Consider the following 16590-nt stretch of genomic DNA (forward strand, 5'->3'; position numbering starts at 1 on the left):
ACTTTAATTATTTTATTTTTATTTATTTTACTGCTGCTATTTTTTTTTATTTTACTTGCTGCTATTTTTACTTAATTAATTAAGGTTTATTTATTGTAGTTACTATAGTTTATTTTATTTTATTTTATTAAGGTTTATTTAGTTTTATTTATTTTATTAAGGTTTATTTAGTTTTATTTATTTTATTAAGGTTTATTTATTTTATAAATATAAAAAATGAACATAGATGCACCTATAGAGAAAATTCAACCTAAATTCATACTAAATCCTGTACAAGGGCATCTATTTTCACTTTAATAGAAGCTCAACAAGGCATAGAGGGACGGGCTTATAAACTGGGGTGAGCGCCCTTCGGTTGGCGAGGTGGGACTAAACACTGGCCGCAACTAGGACCAGCCCTTTAGTCCCGGTTTGTGGTATGAACCGGGACTAAAGGATGGTGGGCCAGGAGCGTGGCCCATTGGTCCCGGTTTGTACCACCAACCGGGACCAAAGGGTCCATACGAACCGGGACCAATGCCCACGAGGCCCCGGCCGGCCCCCTGGGCTCACAAACCGGGACCAATGCTCACATTAGTCCCGGTTCGTGACTGAACCGGGGCTAATGTGAAAACTGCCCTGTGACCTAAGCCCTGTTTTCTACTAGTGTTTATTGTACTTTAAGAACTTGAATGATGATTTTCATAGTTCAAGGCCCTTATGTGACATCTCCAAAATAGTTCGGGGTTTTACGGTTCACTTCACTCAGATATATGCATTCACGCTACACGTACCTCTAGATCACTGTACCACGGTAGGAGTTGCTCATGCATTTTTTTTCTTCTCTTTTTGAAGGGCAGGAGTTGCTCATGCATTTTTTTTCTTCTCTTTTTGAAGGGCTAGGTACTGATCGGCCCAAAAACACTGCGGGGGATGTACCCAGCGTCTCTCCTCTGGTTTGGCCCGGCCCACAGGGTTTAGAAGACCAAAAATTAATTTGGAGAAGTGGGGTATCGATCCCCATACCTCTCGCATGCTAAGCGAGCGCTCTACCATCTGAGATGTGCATTCCTTCTCCGTACTGTAATTTAATCCAAGAAATTCTAGAACAAAGCAGAAACCCAAAATGTGTATACACGACACACGAGCAAATCAGAAGGTAAAATCGGTTGTTACGCAGAAACCAAACTAGCAAAGCATTTTAAGCTCCTGCTACGAGCATTGCACACCTTAACTTCCAGGCAGGCGCGGTGCCCAAGCTCCAGAGGTTCAAGCTAGACTCCATAGCATGTGGATCGGATCAGAATGGGGGCGCACCTGTCTGGCCTAGAGCACCTGAACAATTATCTGTAGAAAATCGGTCCGCCAACGCACCGACTTGGAACCAACCTCTGGAATTACATGTCTTACTGGCGCCCCTTCGGCGCAGCGCACCGAGCCTAGTGGGCCGCGTTGATTTTCTACTACGTAGAACTACTGAATATACCATGTGTCGTCTCTGTTCAGGCTTGAAGCTAGCTTAAACTGCTTGATCAGCTGCGCAAGAGGGCATATGCTCGTCCAAAGATCGCATCCGCTCACGCGCGAGCCTGTTCAAGAAGCACTCTATCTGGACTGCGACCTCGCCTCGGCGTCCAGGTAATTCGCTTCTGAGGATGCCGTTTCGTGACTGGCCAATCCTCTCCCCTGTGCGAAGCGACATGTTGCCGATGGAAGAAAGACGGCTCTGAACTCTGGCCGACGTTGCTGATTCATTGTCTTCCAGAGCGAGCGTCTCTGCCTCGCATGACGCATGCCATTGTTTGCGCCTGAGGATACCTGATGGAAATGGAAATACCTGATGGATTTACTGATGGAAAAATGGGAGAGAGAAAAAAGTAAATTTGGAGAAGTGGGGTATCGATCCCCATACCTCCCGAGCTACATCCCCTTTGGTGCCAATTATTTTTCCCAATTCTTTTAACATCTAGTATTCAGTAAGGGACTTCTTTCATGAAGGAATGTTGGCCCTAGATGAGTGGAGAACGCATTCCCCTTCCATCGGCCCTGCCTTCCCTCGTCCTCCAACAAAGAACTGCTTCTCCACGTCCAAGGCAATGGTCTCGCAAGCCACAAAGGACCAACACTACTCCAAGCGATTCATCGATTGCACGGGTGAGGCCGTGACGTCATCAAAATAGCAACGGAAATTGCAAGGCTCCCTGCAATAACAAAGCCGTCTAGGACACATGTATTCGTTCATTTGCCGAAGAATCCGAAAGGGACTATTCTGAGGCGACATTAGATAAGCAACACGGGACATGGTGTCTTTTCTTTTTTGACGATGTCTTCAATGTTTTGCGCTTGCCACTGCGGCTTCTGGTCAAGAGAGAATTTTCCTAATCAGAAGGTTTAGCATCACATTAAAGATGTCGTAAAAAAAATTCAGGTGCCTCGTTCTCTACATGTCAACAAAAAGAAGTGGTACCTGCTTCTCGGTAAGTAGGTACGTACCTCCATCGTGGGCGTTTTGATCACTGCAGGGATCCCTGCGGTTTGCTTCACTAGCTCATGTCACCGCGCCGGCTTGCATGGAGGGGACTTTGTCCATCATGTCCTGACTTGCATGATCTTAATTAGTTATGGTGCGCCGGGTATCCTTGGCCGGCGTCCCAACATCTCGATTGCCCACTGAACTTAAGATACGACTCGATTGCGTTCATATGCATGTACTCCAGTTTTCAGAACCAGGGCCCAGCGTTAATGACGCCAGGACCCGGTGTCAATGCCGGGCGTCATGCACACTGGGACCTGATTGGGAAACTGTAGCCATGGCGAGGCCTAGATAGAAGCATGAAAGGTATGGTGGAGAGGTGGCCAATCGATAGGCGATTGATTTCATTTCTAATTGCCCCTAGAATTGTAGAGGACCGATGGGTATTTATAGAACTAGCTATGTTGCCATGCATGTATCTAATTTTAGTTGGGAAAAAGTCAGTTGATTTGTGGCCAATCGACTCATTCTCCCTACCCTACATATGCATGCTAGTTGCTAGTTTAATAGTCCGCCTTGTGTTGCGGAATACTTCCCGGTGCATGTATGTTTACTAAAGTTTATTACACTTAATCAAAAAATAGTTTATTACTTTTTGTAAAAAAGAAAATAAGCCAACTTCAACATAATGAAGCCGTCAACTACCTAGGACACAATGGTGTTGATTACACAGGAGACAAACTTGAAACAAGCAAAAGATTACAAGCGAGGAGCTCACAAACACCAACCACTACAACCACTCACAGAGCACAATGTTCTGGGTGAAGTCGCCACAAATCAATTGACACATTCAAGGGTTCAACAATGACAACTGCATCTCCGGAGCACTGGTCCTTAGGGGCACGTGCACGAAGACTTTCCACCTGTCATCAACAAGGTCAAACCGGCTCCAATATAGGAACGACGACTTGTTCTCTGGCAGTGGTCATTCGGTGGTCCAGGGGCCATGATGTAATTTTTATTATGGGGTGCTTTGTATTTTCGATGAACTTTTAATAGACCTGAGTCCTTTTCGCAAAAAGTCACTATATGTATTCTTTAGTAGCTATTAGTGAGAACATCTATTTCATGATTTTTTTTCTTTGTAATATACTACCAAACAAGCATTTAAAATCATTTATTAGGAGTGAATCAAACAATGGATAAAAAGATAAGAGCGCCTGGAACTCATTCGACTGAGATGTAAAATGGTCTCAGTCAGATAACAAACATATTGATGACGCTGGTTGTTGTTGTCCCAGCCCGTTCCTTTGGCAGACCGAACCAGGCTTATTTCTTTGTCCCCCGCAGGAAACAGATAAAAGGCCAATTCGCTTGTTCCCTTTTCGTTTGTCAATTATGGGTCGTTTGTTTTGGGTTGTGGGCCTTTTTCGTTTGTGGGCCTCTTTACGAAAATGTTACCGTGGCTCCCGGCGTCACCGTGCCAAACTAACAACTGCTCCTTCCGTTTCAAAATAGATGACTCAACTTTCTACCAACTTTAGTACAAAGTTGGGTCATCTATTTTGGAACGGAGGGAGTAGCAACCATCCAACCAAACTACTCGGTGTTGTGCCGAAAATGTTGTGACAGGCACACTACTTGGTACAGATGTCCACATACTAGCTTGGTTTGACCAGTCAATGCAATTTAGGACAGAAAATAAGTCTGCATTTAGGACAGAAAAAAAGAGCATACAGACAAATGGAACCGATTTCATGGACGCCCGACAACCCCCCCCCCCCCCCCCCCCGACCCCCAGTTGCGGTCATATTATATGCCTTGCAAATTGCGTTGTGGTGTTCTGAGTTGCAATTGCGCCCGGGTTGGAGCGGTTGCAAATACAACAAAAAACCAAACAAAAAATGGAACCGATTACATGGTGTTGACGATCCTCCTCCCCCGATCCCCGGTTGCGGTCATATTATATGTCCTGCAATTGCGATTCGGTGTGCTGAGTTGCAATTGCACTCGGGTTGGAGTGGTTGCAACTACAACAAAAATACCTAACAAAAAATGGAATCAATTTCATCGGCGCCAACAACCCTCCCCCGACCCCCGGTTGCGGTCACATAATATGTCTTGCAGTTGCGTTGCAGTGTGATGAGTTGCAATTTCGCTCGGGTTGGAGCGGTTGCAAATACAACAAAAAAACCTAACAAAAAATTAAAAATGGAACCGATTTCATTGGCGCCGACAACCCTTTCCCCGACCCCCTGGTTGCGATCACTTTATATGTCTTGTAGTCGCATTGTGGTGTTGTGAGTTGCAATTTCGCTCGCGTTGGAGCGGCTACAACTACAACAAAAACCCAAACCAAAAATGAAACCAATTTCATCGGCGTCGACGACCCTCTCCCCGACCCCCCGACCACGGTCACATTATATGTCCTGCAGTTGCGCTTGGGTGTGCTGAGTTGCAATTGCGCTCGCGTTGGAGCGGTTGTGACTACAACAAAAAAACCTTAAAAATGGAACCGATTTCATCGGCGGCAACAAACCTCCCCCCCTCCGCCCCCGGTTGCGGTCACATAATATGTCTTGCAGTTGCGTTGTTGTGTGATGAGTTGCAATTGTGCTTGGGTTGGAGCGGTTGCAAATACAACAAAAAACCTAACAAAAAAATGGAACTGATTTCATCGGCGTCGACAACCCTTTCCCCGACCCCCTGGTTGTGATCACTTTATATGTCTTGCAGTTGCATTGTGGTGTTGTGAGTTGCAATTGCGCTCGCGTTGGAGCGGTTGCAACTACAACAAAAAACCTAACAAAAAATGGAACCAATTTCATCGGCGTCGACGACCCTCTCCCCGACCCCGGTTGCGGTCACATTATATATCCTGCAGTTGCGCTTGGGTGTGCTGAGTTGCAATTGCACACGAGTTGGGGCGGTTGCAACTACAAAAAGAAACGAGTATACAAAAAATGGTACCGATTTCATTGGCACTGACAACCCTTTACCCGACCCCCGGTTGCGGTCACATTATATGTCCTGAAGTTGTGCTTGGGTGTGCTGAGTTGTAATTGCGCTCGCGTTGGAGTAGTTGCAACTACAACAAAAAAACCTAACCAAAAAATGGAACTAATTTCATCGGCGCCAACAACCCTCCCCCCGACCCCTAGTTGCGGTCACATCATATGTCTTGCAGTTGCGTTGCGGTGTGATTAGTTGCAATTGTGCTCGGGTTGGAGCGGTTACAACTACAACAAAAAGACCTACCAAAAACATAAAAAGAAATGGAACCGAATTCATCGGCGTCGACAACCCTCCCCCCGACCACTGGTTGCTGTCATATTATATGTCCTGGAGTGCATCGTGGTGTTGTGAGTTGCAATTGCGCTCGCGTTGGAGCGGTTGCAACTACAACAAAAAAAGGAACCAATTTAATCGGCATCGACGACCCTCCCCCCGACCCCCTGTTGCGGTCACATTATATGTCCTGCAGTTGCGCTTGAATGTGTTGAGTTGCAATTGCACTCGGGTTGGGGCGCTTGCAACTACAAATAAAAACGAGTGTACAAAAATAATGGTACTGATTTCATTGGCGCCGACAACCCTTTCCCCGACCACCGGTTTCAGTCACATTAGATGTCATGCAGTTGCGCTTGGGTGTGCTGAGTTGCAATTGCGCTTGCGTTGGAGCGGTTGCAACTACAACAAAAAAACCTAACAAAAAAATGGTACCGATTTCATCGGCGGTGACTACCCTCCCCCTGACCCGGTTGCGGTCACATCATATGTCTTGCGGTTGTGCTGTGGGTGTGCTTAGTTGCAATTGCGCTCGGGTTGGAGTGGTTGCAACTACAACAAAAAGACCTAACAAAAATATAAATAAGTGGAACCGATTTCATCGGCGTCGACAACCCTCCCCCCGACCACCGGTTGCAGTCACATTATATGTCCTGCTGTTGCGCTGGGGTGTGCTGAGTTGCAATTGTGTTCGGGTTGGAGTGATAACAAATACAACAAAAATATCTAACAAAAAATAAAAAAATGGAACCGACTTCATTGGCGTCGACAACCCTCCCCACGACCACTGGTTGCGGTAATATTATATATCCTGCAGTTGCGCTGGGGTGTGCTGAATTGCAATTGTGTTCGGGTTGGAGCGGTTGCAAATACAAGAAAAATACCTAAGAAAAAAATAAAAAAATAGAACTGATTTCGACGGCGTCGACAACCCTCCCCCGACCCTCGGTTACGGTCACATTATATGCCTTGCAGTTGCGTTAGGGTGTGCTGAGTTGCAATTGTGCTCGGGTTGGAGCAATTGCAACTACAACAAAAAGGACCTAACAAAAAATGAAACCGTTTTCATCGGCACCGACAACCCTACCCCCGACCCCCGGTTGCAGTCACATCATATGTCTCGCAGTTGCGTTGGGGTGTGCTGAGTTGCAATTGCGCTCGGGTTGGAGCGGTTGCAAGTACAACAAAAAACCTAACAAAAAATAAAAAAATGGTATTGTTTTCGTCGGCGTCGACAACCCTCAACCCGACTCCATGGCTGTGGTCACATCATATGTCCTGCAGTTGCACTGGGTGTGCTGAGTTGCAATTGCACTCGGGTTGCAGCTGTTGCAACTACAACTAAAAAAAGATAAAAAAACAACTTAAGGATAATAAACTTCTGCCAACACATGCCATTGTATATACAGAAAAAGCATAGGGGGTGCATGGGAAAACACTCATGCCACAAAAAACATCCATCACAGTGCTTGCATAGTTCAGAACATCCATCCCAATGCTTACATAGTTTAGAAAAACAACAATACATAAAAAAGGGAAGGTAGCTAGATAGCCTAAGTCACAAAAAATGGCCGCTCTGGGAAATGCTGTTACACTGTTTCTAGCACAAAAACTCTTATCCTTGTGCCGGCCTCAAACCAATGACGACGCATGTTATGTTGATGCCATGTGCATTGCTCTGCTTGAAGTTGAAAACGACAACATCGTCCACCTGGAGGTAATCCTGGGCTACAAAAACACCTCAATCTTTGTCAAAGACCATCCGTCCATCGCGATCCATGTGATATCCAAGCTTCATGAGATCTCCTATACCGATGCAAAGCCCAACAACCCGTTTTGGAGCCAAGTTCACTGGTTGAACTATTTTATTGGGGATTTTCTATCTGATGTCAACAAATACAAAACAAAAACAAAAGGGAAAAGGTGAAAAAATGTGTTAGGAAAAAAGATGGAAAAAGCAAAACATATTTGCAAAGAAACATAACAAAAAAAGGTACATAAGATTGAGAAGATGTACCATAAACTTGCTTGTGATGGTCGTGGGCGTGAGGCGGTGCACAAAATGTGGTCCAATGTGACTGGCCCTGTCCCACCGACACCCTATTTTTCAATCTAAACTTCATTAATGTGTTGGCACGGTGATTCTTTTAAAATAATAATAATAATAATAATAATAGGAAATTTTTGAAAAATAAAACCTAAACAATCAATTTGCAATCTTGGGTAACAAATGAATATTATAATTGAAATAAAATGAATATAATAAAAATAAGAAAAGAGTGAAACAAAGTTCTATTAAATATAGTGAAATAAGAAAAAAAAAACTAAAACAGCAATTAATCATGAGAAAAAAAGTAAAAAAAAATCCTTACAAAGAGCTTACCCCTGAAAGCTACAGTAAACAAATGACAAAACATGCAAATCTTTCTTTGTTTGGTCGGGGAAAGAGGAAAACAAAAAGCCCACATAGCCCAGCTCGGGCAAATAAGCAAGTAAAAAGCCTGGGTAAAGCTCACGCACATGAGCTGCTCCTCGTACGGGGGACAAGCAGCGCACGCTCGCGTCGCTCAGAAAAACGAATCGCGGGGCGTTTTGATCCGACGGCCACAAAAGTGAATGAGACAAAAGAAAAAAGCATTCGAATGAGTTTTAGCAAATCCGTTTCCTCTATCTTATTCATGAGTTTTGCCAAGATTTCTACTAATTTAACACTATACTAGATCATGATGATACGTGTTACCCACCCATTCATATGCTATCGAGTGATCTATACTTTATAAACATATAGATACAATAAAGATCAGTATATGATTAAAACTCAATTCTGATTATTAAAATAACACATTTTTCTTTGTATTATAACTCAAAAAAGAAAAAGAAAAAATCGTGTGTCAACTTCAACTATGTTGTGTAGTTATTGTTCAAAATTGGTGGGAAGTTGTAGTACTTATTCTTGGATATACATTTTTAAGAAAATTCAGTACAAAATGGGTTGGACAAGGAAGTGGGCGGTTCCTATTTAGCGCTGCAGGCACCCGTTCTTATTGTTTCTGCAAACGGGCGCATACAGGTGTGCTACTTGGACTCGACCCGTTTCCTTTCCTCATTTTTCTATTAAACCAACTCTGCCCATTTCCTTTCCTCCTTTTTCTATTAAAAAGAGAAAAAAAGTGTCGTGAATGATTCAAACCTGCGACCTCGTTGTTGAAGGTTGGCTGGTGTAACCACCCCATCAACTAGCACGGATGTGCTATCACTTTAACTTATTTGTATTTTATTCTTTCTTTTTCCTTTTTTTCTTCTTTTCCTAGCCCAATGAAACATTTTGCAAATACATGAACTCCTTTTTCTCAAATTGATGATCTTTTTTCTGAAATTCGATGAACATTTTTCAAAATAAATGAACTGTTTTTCAAATTGGATGAACTTTTTTCAATTTTGGTGATTTTTTTCCAAAACTGATGAACTTTTTTCAAAAGCAGTGACCTTTTTTCAAAATCAATGAACTGTTTTTCAAAAGCGTTGAATTTTTTTGAAATTCAATGTTTTTAAATTTCAATGAACTTTTTTTTGCAAATTTGATGAACTTTTTTCAAAATTGTTGAACCTTTTTCAAATTCTTGAACTTTTTTTAAGTTTCTGAACTTATTACCAAAATCCATGAACATTTTTGAATTCATGGTTTTTTATACTTGTTCCCTTTTTCTTGTTTTTGGTATTTGAAAAAAAACGTATTATTTTTAATTGGTGTTAAGATATTCTCGCTAAGCTTTATTCAAAACATCCAAACATTTACAGGAATAAAACTCAAATCCCCGGGTTGGCCTGACCAGACATGGCAGCCAAACCTGTGTGAAAGAGCGTGCTTAGGAAGATTGTGAGCCTCGAAATTCGTGCTCCTAAACTCGTGGATGAAATTACATGCAGTAAAAGAACTAGATCGTTATTTTTAATGGTCAACCGCGCTCTACATGGGCTGGCCCACGAGGAGGGGCGTTCAGGCGCCGGTTCCCCAAGTGACGCTGAAGGCGCCACATAGGACCTTCCAAGGAAGTGATCCACACACTATTAGGGAAGACCCTATTTACGAGATCACAAGTTAAGAGTTGCCTCTTACGAGGTCAGTCTCCCGTTCTCAGGCGTAGACAACTGACGCACTGCATATGCGTCACTTGTCACGACCTAAAATTCTTTCTATATTTATTTGTTCAAAATGTTTTACCTCTTGAACCATGCGTCCAAATCTCGATCCATTTTCACCACTAGATTTCTCGTGTCGATATCTTCGAAACTAGTATCATGTTAATAGATTTCGATGAACTATTTTTCATGAAAAACCGAGGAAAATAATAAAAAAAACTGATAGAAAACAAAAACGGAAGAAAAATCGAAGTTGGAAGCATGGTCGCAAGTTTTCACTATTTTGCTCTTTCCGAGAAGCACAACACCGCTTCTTGTGGATGCACAATTTTTTGAATTCGTCAATATTTTGCGAACACTGCTTCTTTTCATTTTGCGAACACTGCTTCCTGTGGAAGCACAACACTGCTTCTTTTCATTTTGCAAACATTCTTTGAATTCATCAATATTTTTTTAAAATCATGAACATTTACCGAATCCACAAATAGATTTAATATTGTGGTTTGTTCAGAAACTCATTAACGAACACTGTTTCTTTTCATTTTGCGAACACTGCTTCTTGTGGAAGCACAACACCGCTTCTTTTCATTTTGCGAACATTCTTTGAATTCATCAATATTTTTTTTTTAAATCATGAACATTTACCGAATCCACAAATATATTTAATATTGTGGTTGTTGTGAAACTCATTAATATTTTTTGAATTGACGCAAATTTTTTATAAGATTTAGAACAATTTTCTAAAATTAATAAATATTTTTTTAATCCGGGTAGAGTTTTTTAATCGATGGACTTCGTTGAAATTTGGGAACAAAATTTGAAATTCACAAAAAAAATATTTAATTTTGTGAACATTGAAAAAAATCACGGACATTTTTGAATTCACAAATATTTGTTCAAATTCATGAACATGCGGACATTTTTTTCGAAATGATGAGAATCTTTTTACCTTTCGAACATTTTTTAAAATCAAGAACTTGTTTTGAACACGCCAAGAGAATACGAATATTTTTTGAATCCATGAACTATTTATGATTTTCGAATGTTTTTTGAGTTTGTGAACATTTATTGATTTCTCAAACATTTTTTTGAATTCTTGTTTTTTTATTTGAAACTTTTTAAAATCCTGAATTATTTTAAAGAAACGAATTGAAAAAAACAGGTGTTGTCCCAAAAGGGCACCTGGGTGGAAGGGGGTGCACATCGCGCGTCTCCTCAGCGTGCACTGCGCGGAATAGGAGCTCCCCGTTATTGGGGAGAAGAAATTGTTGTGGTGGCTCCTGGCTCAACCCATATGTTTCTCAAAAAATATATTTCAATACATCTTACCGTTTTCTTCGAGGAAATATCTTACCGTTTTCTTCACGGGGTATCTTACCGTTTCTTAATATCTCAACTCCCAAGTTACTAGCGAACTGAGCGTAGCTAGATGGTAACGATTTTGTGATGGAACCAACCCACCATGGTTCAAGTTCTAAAGTTGGCATTGGTGGCCATATTTTTCTGGACTTACTTCAGGCCTTTCGATGGTGTGCATTTTCCTATATTTATACCAGGCCTTTCGGTGATGTGCATTTTTCTGGATTTATTCCGGGTCTTCCAGCTCATTCTAGTGGCAATCGCTGTATTTATACTTCATTTTTTGCATGAAGAATCTCAAACATAATAAAAGTTGCATCGATATTCCTATACCACCGGACAACCACTACCTGCCGACGCGTCATTGTTGCCGCTCCCCTACCGAAGTCGGCTTGACCTTGTCGATAACAGCCGGGAAGTCTTCGTGCACGTGGCCCAAGGACCATAGTTTAGAGCCGTAGTCATCGCCGTTCAACTCTTGTATAGATCTGCAGTAAGTAAGTGACACCAAATCTCGCAACATGATGAAAAAATTCTAACATCACTGCTCCAAAGTACTCCCTCTGTAAACTAATATAAGAACGTTTAGATCACTAAAATAGTAATCTAAACGCTCTTATATTAGTTTACGGAGGGAGTAGTTTTTATTATGTTTGAGGTGTTTTTATACTTCTAATGGATATTTATAACAATTTGTAGCTTTTGCACATATTTTTTTTGGATTGGGAGGTAAGACGACGAATGGTAGGATTGATGTAAAATTGAACAATCAGTCTAGAGCAATCATAAATCAGTGTAGAGCTTGGTTTGCCTGTCTCTCACAGGAACCGCTTCGCTCTGCCTTTTGGCAATAGAGCAGCAGCAGTTCGTACCTTATTTGGTAGCCATATTTTTCTGGATTTATTCTAGGCCTTTTTGAAATTGAACGAAGAATGGATTCGAGCAGATCTACCAAAGACAACCATCGATCGAATTCCGCGAGATTCGCTGAAGACACACCTCCACACGCCCTCTGACGATGCTAGACTCATCACCAGAATGAGCCTAAGCTGGGAGAACCTTCCATCTTCAAGGAGCTGGCCTTTCTGAGTAGGACATAAATCCTAACAAAACTTAAAGAAATATCTAAAAATGTAGCCCTCCTGCTGATAAGGGCCGAGATACCCCACGCCCCCATGTCCCTAAGGCCACAAGAGACGTGGCGGATCGGCGCCGCCACTGATGTGAGGCAGGAACCCGAGCCGTCTGTTCGCTTTCATTTCATTGTTTTTCGTATTGGCTCCACTTTTTTGTTACTGGAGTACTTTCCATTACTTTCTTTTGGTAACTCGATTTTTACCGTCCAATGACCTTCGATTGGTGTCTCTTATTTTTTGCAACCATCCTAGAGCTAAATAGTGTGCTACCAATCATTTTTCAAAAGTTACCATCAATATAATTTTGAGCTAATCTATTTTTAGGATTCCTTTTTGTAATCCATACCAAACCAGCATATTTAGAACCAATTTATTACTCCCTCTGTAAACTAATATAAGAGCATTTAGATTACTAAAGTAGTTCACGGAGAGTAGTAGCGAAATCGAACAAACAATGGCCAGAAAGAAACGTGAAAAGCACGCTCTGGATCGAATAGGCTGGGTCCCACTACAACTGTACACACCTCATGGCCGGTGCGGAACCTTCTGGTCAAAAGAAATTTCTAAAGCTTGATTGAGGCCCACACACAATAATAATAATCCAAATAAACAAACAAGCCACCGCACCGTACCAGTCCAAAACTTCTTTGCTTTCGATGATTCGCGAAAAGGGAAAGAAAAACGCCGCACCATACGCGACACGGCCGCGGGGGGTTGGACGGGCGCGACGCCGTAAACCGAACCCCGCCGACCGGGGTCAACAATCCGGTTAGCTTAGAATGGAAAGTGCGTCCCCTGCCAGCCCAAGCAGTACTCCACTGGCCGCCGCCAGCCCCGTCGGGCTGTCAGCCGAGGCCGCCTTAACGGCGCCGCGGTGGCGCGACGCAACGCGGTTTCTCTCGGCCGCACGGCACCCACGCGTACCAAAAACAACACCGACGGGTCAAGAAAGCGGGCAGGGGGAGCATAGCCGAGCCACCAGACCACCACACCAGATCACCGAAAGCGCAGCTAGGCAAGTCCAGGACTCCTCCAGGCTGCGAGGCTGTCACGTCCCGTCTCTCCTTCGTCCTTCCCAACAAGTCCTCCTCCCCCTCCCCTCCTTCGCCCACCAGTCCACCACGCCATTCCTTTTTTCCTTCCTTCCCCTCCAAGCGACGACTCCCTCCATCCCTCCTCCCGCGCGCGCGCCAAATCTGTTCGCGCCGGGGCACGGGAGGCGCGGCGGCGGCGGCAGGAGACCGGCCGGCGCGGGCGGGCGGGCGGGCACCGATGCACCACAGGTTCTCGCGGGTCGCCCACAGGGTCCTCTGCTGCGGCAGGCAAGCCTCCGGGGACGATCTGTAAGTCTTGGCCAACCCGTTGTTTCCTCTTCCCCTATGTTTCTCTGAACTGGGCGGGCTCGTCGGCGGGTTCGGCGGCGCGCGCAGTTCGATCGCGCGCGCGTGAGCTCCCTCGATTGGGGTTCGCTCGCTCTAACCAGGGTGGGAATTTCGCCGTGCCGGCTTGTCTGGCTAGATTGTGCTACGAGAGGGTCCCGCCTACGGCGCCCTGGACAAGTAATTCTGTTGAGGCGGTGCTCAATTTCGTTAGGAGGAGTTCGGCCTGCTTTGGTTTGTAGGACCAGCGGCGGCCGGCGAGGCTCGTCGGGACTGGGGAAGTAGATGCTAAAGTTCGCGATTGGGTGCGAATCTCATCTTCCGCATGGTCCAAAACGTGTTGTGTTAGTATTGGTGTTGGGGGACGCATCTGTCTTGTTTAAGCCCTCTCGTCCGTTTGTGATGTTAACAGTTTCGCAATTGTTGTCCCCGGCCGGAGGCAACTAGTCTATCATGCTCTCATATGGACATAGAACCGGAAATTGGGATGGAATCTTATTACGACATATTGTCGCCTGGTGTTCCTTTGATTTTCGATGCTTGGATTTATGCATGATTTGTTCAGGAATTAGGAGCACAAATGAATTGTTATCGGTGGAAAAGGGAACTAACTTGGACCTCTGATTTTGTACCCGGAGAGTTCATGCTCACTATGTAACTAATGGCTTTGTTTTTTCAGGAACGACGAGCGGAATGGATCCATCAGGTGGGTGTTCTCGTTGAGGGAGCTCCAGTCGGCGACAAATAGATTCAATTACGACAACAAGATCGGAGAAGGCTCGCTTGGAAGCGTCTACTGGGGACAAGTTTGGGATGGCTCTCAGGTTACTGCTCTTTACATGTTGATCCATTTTATACATTTCCCAATTCCCTTTCCCTGTTTCCCATGATGGGAAGAATGCCAGCTTGATGGCCTTGATGTTCCTTGCTGTCTAGTTGGGCTAGTAGTTTATTGCTTTACTTGCACTGTTGGGCAAATGCTATTCCATAGCTGCCTAACCACACAACAAACAACTGTCAGTTATAACTACTTTAGTCTGCTCTGGAACACTGATCTTTGATTGCGTTAGCATTCGTTAGGTAGGATATCCTCTCATAGGCAGGTCAACTTAGACAACTTGCTACAGGTTTGCAAGTATACATCTGCTGAATAGAAAAAACAATCCAGCACATGCCCTGACTTGGCTCCAACTACTGCGTCACACGTCTGTTTTTTATTAAATAAATCACTCACTGACCACCCTAAAATAAAATATTTTCAAAGATGCACCAGTTCTGCTTTTACCACGTTAACTCTGCTTACACCAATAGTTTTTAGTCAAGTTAATTTTTGATAAATATTTTTGGATGCAGATTGCTGTTAAAAAGTTAAAGAATGCAAGAAATGGGACAGAAATGGAATTTGCTGCAGAAGTTGAATCTTTGGGAAGAGTAAGGCACAAAAACCTCCTGAGTTTACGTGGCTATTGTGCTGATGGACCTGAACGCATTCTGGTGTATGACTATATGCCGAACTCAAGTCTTTTTGCACATCTCCACGGAACACACTCTTCGGAGTGCCTTCTTGACTGGCGGCGGAGAACATTTATTGCCATTGGTGCTGCTCGGGCTATTGCGTGAGTAAACGTCTTCTTTGTCCGTAGTAGCATGACATAGTTAATTCTTTCATTTTTACTTCCGGTAAGCAGTTTGAGAGAACCTCATGGGTGCTTTCTTGCAGGTATCTTCACCACCATGAGACACCCCCAATAATCCATGGAAGCATCAAATCGACCAATGTGCTACTAGATTCAGATTTCCAGGCACACGTTGGGGACTTCGGTCTTATGAAGCTCATCTCAGATGAAATAGATCATGATAAGATAATCGGTGAAAATCAACGAGGTTATCATGCTCCTGAATACGTTATGTTTGGCAAACCTACAACAGGTTGTGATGTCTACAGCTTTGGCATAATACTTCTGGAGCTTACTAGTGGGAGAAAGCCAGTAGAAAAATCAGGCTCCCAAAAAATGCTCGGGGTCCGAAACTGGATGCTCCCGTTGGCGAAAGAGGGTAGATATGATGAAATCGCAGACTCAAAACTCAATGACAAGTATTCCGAGTCTGAACTAAAAAGAGTGGTGCTGATCGGACTAGCGTGCACGCACAGAGAACCAGATAAGAGACCGACGATGCTCGAGGTTGTGTCCCTGCTGAAAGGTGAATCGAAAGAGATGCTTCTGAGGCTTGAAAAGGAAGAGCTGTTTAGGCCAGATTCGATGGCTAGTTCCGTCGGAACGACTCCGGAAGGGAGCACCGACTGCATTCTTAAGAATGATGAAGGGCTGGCTGGGGCTTGATGGGTTGGTACCCTGGCCCCTAGGTATTGGTAGAGTGGATATTCTTGCTGAATTGGAGCTTGGTCTGCATGGTTTGGCTTGACTGAAATGTATAGGATTGGTTTGTTATTTATGATGAACTCCTCCCTTTTTTGAGAGAGGGGGAGATCTAGAGAGGTGAGTTGGCTTTTTATAGAAAGTGCTTTTTGTGTGCACTGGGTGGAAGACCCGTATACTCCCAGATGTTTGGGCATGCGTCATCCTGTTGTCACTGTGTTGGTTACTCTAAACAAAATTTCCTTCTGCATACAACTGAATGCAGATGTCTGGATGATCATGTTCTCTCCTTCCTGACAATAAGCCCTCTGCAGGGCAGTTTTTCTGTCTTTGCTTTTGTGGGTTTTGGAGGTTCTTTCTTTTGCAGGATTTTCATCGCTGAGCTTTTGCTTTCTGTCTTGCGTGTGTTTAGCGAAAAGAGATGATCATATTCTGTCTGTAAGAAGCTCTGCCTATCC

The 16590-nt window shown here is 43.7% G+C and overlaps 1 protein-coding gene and 1 long non-coding RNA gene across 3 annotated transcripts; one reads left to right on the top strand and one right to left on the bottom strand.

The window, feature by feature from the left end:
• Positions 1-1214: 1214 nt before the first annotated feature.
• On the bottom strand, positions 1215-2843 carry LOC123170233 (uncharacterized). 2 transcript variants are annotated; one of them, XR_006485107.1, is made up of 3 exons: positions 2473-2843; positions 1892-2337; positions 1215-1797 (listed from the first exon to the last, which is right to left on the bottom strand). It is a non-coding gene; the product is annotated as an uncharacterized lncRNA (long non-coding RNA). The 2 variants fall into 2 exon arrangements; XR_006485108.1 differs by having other exon boundaries at positions 1892-2357.
• A 10494-nt stretch (positions 2844-13337) lies between these two features.
• On the top strand, positions 13338-16412 carry LOC123166610 (PTI1-like tyrosine-protein kinase At3g15890). The gene is made up of 4 exons (XM_044584421.1): positions 13338-13718; positions 14434-14578; positions 15108-15370; positions 15475-16412. The coding sequence occupies exons 1-4, from the start codon at positions 13648-13650 to the stop codon at positions 16094-16096; spliced, it is 1101 nt and encodes a 366-aa protein (XP_044440356.1). The 5' UTR covers positions 13338-13647; the 3' UTR covers positions 16097-16412.
• The last annotated feature ends 178 nt before the right edge of the window (positions 16413-16590 follow it).

This window comes from Triticum aestivum, chromosome 7D, assembly GCF_018294505.1.
Source record: "Triticum aestivum cultivar Chinese Spring chromosome 7D, IWGSC CS RefSeq v2.1, whole genome shotgun sequence".
NCBI lineage: Eukaryota > Viridiplantae > Streptophyta > Magnoliopsida > Poales > Poaceae > Triticum > Triticum aestivum.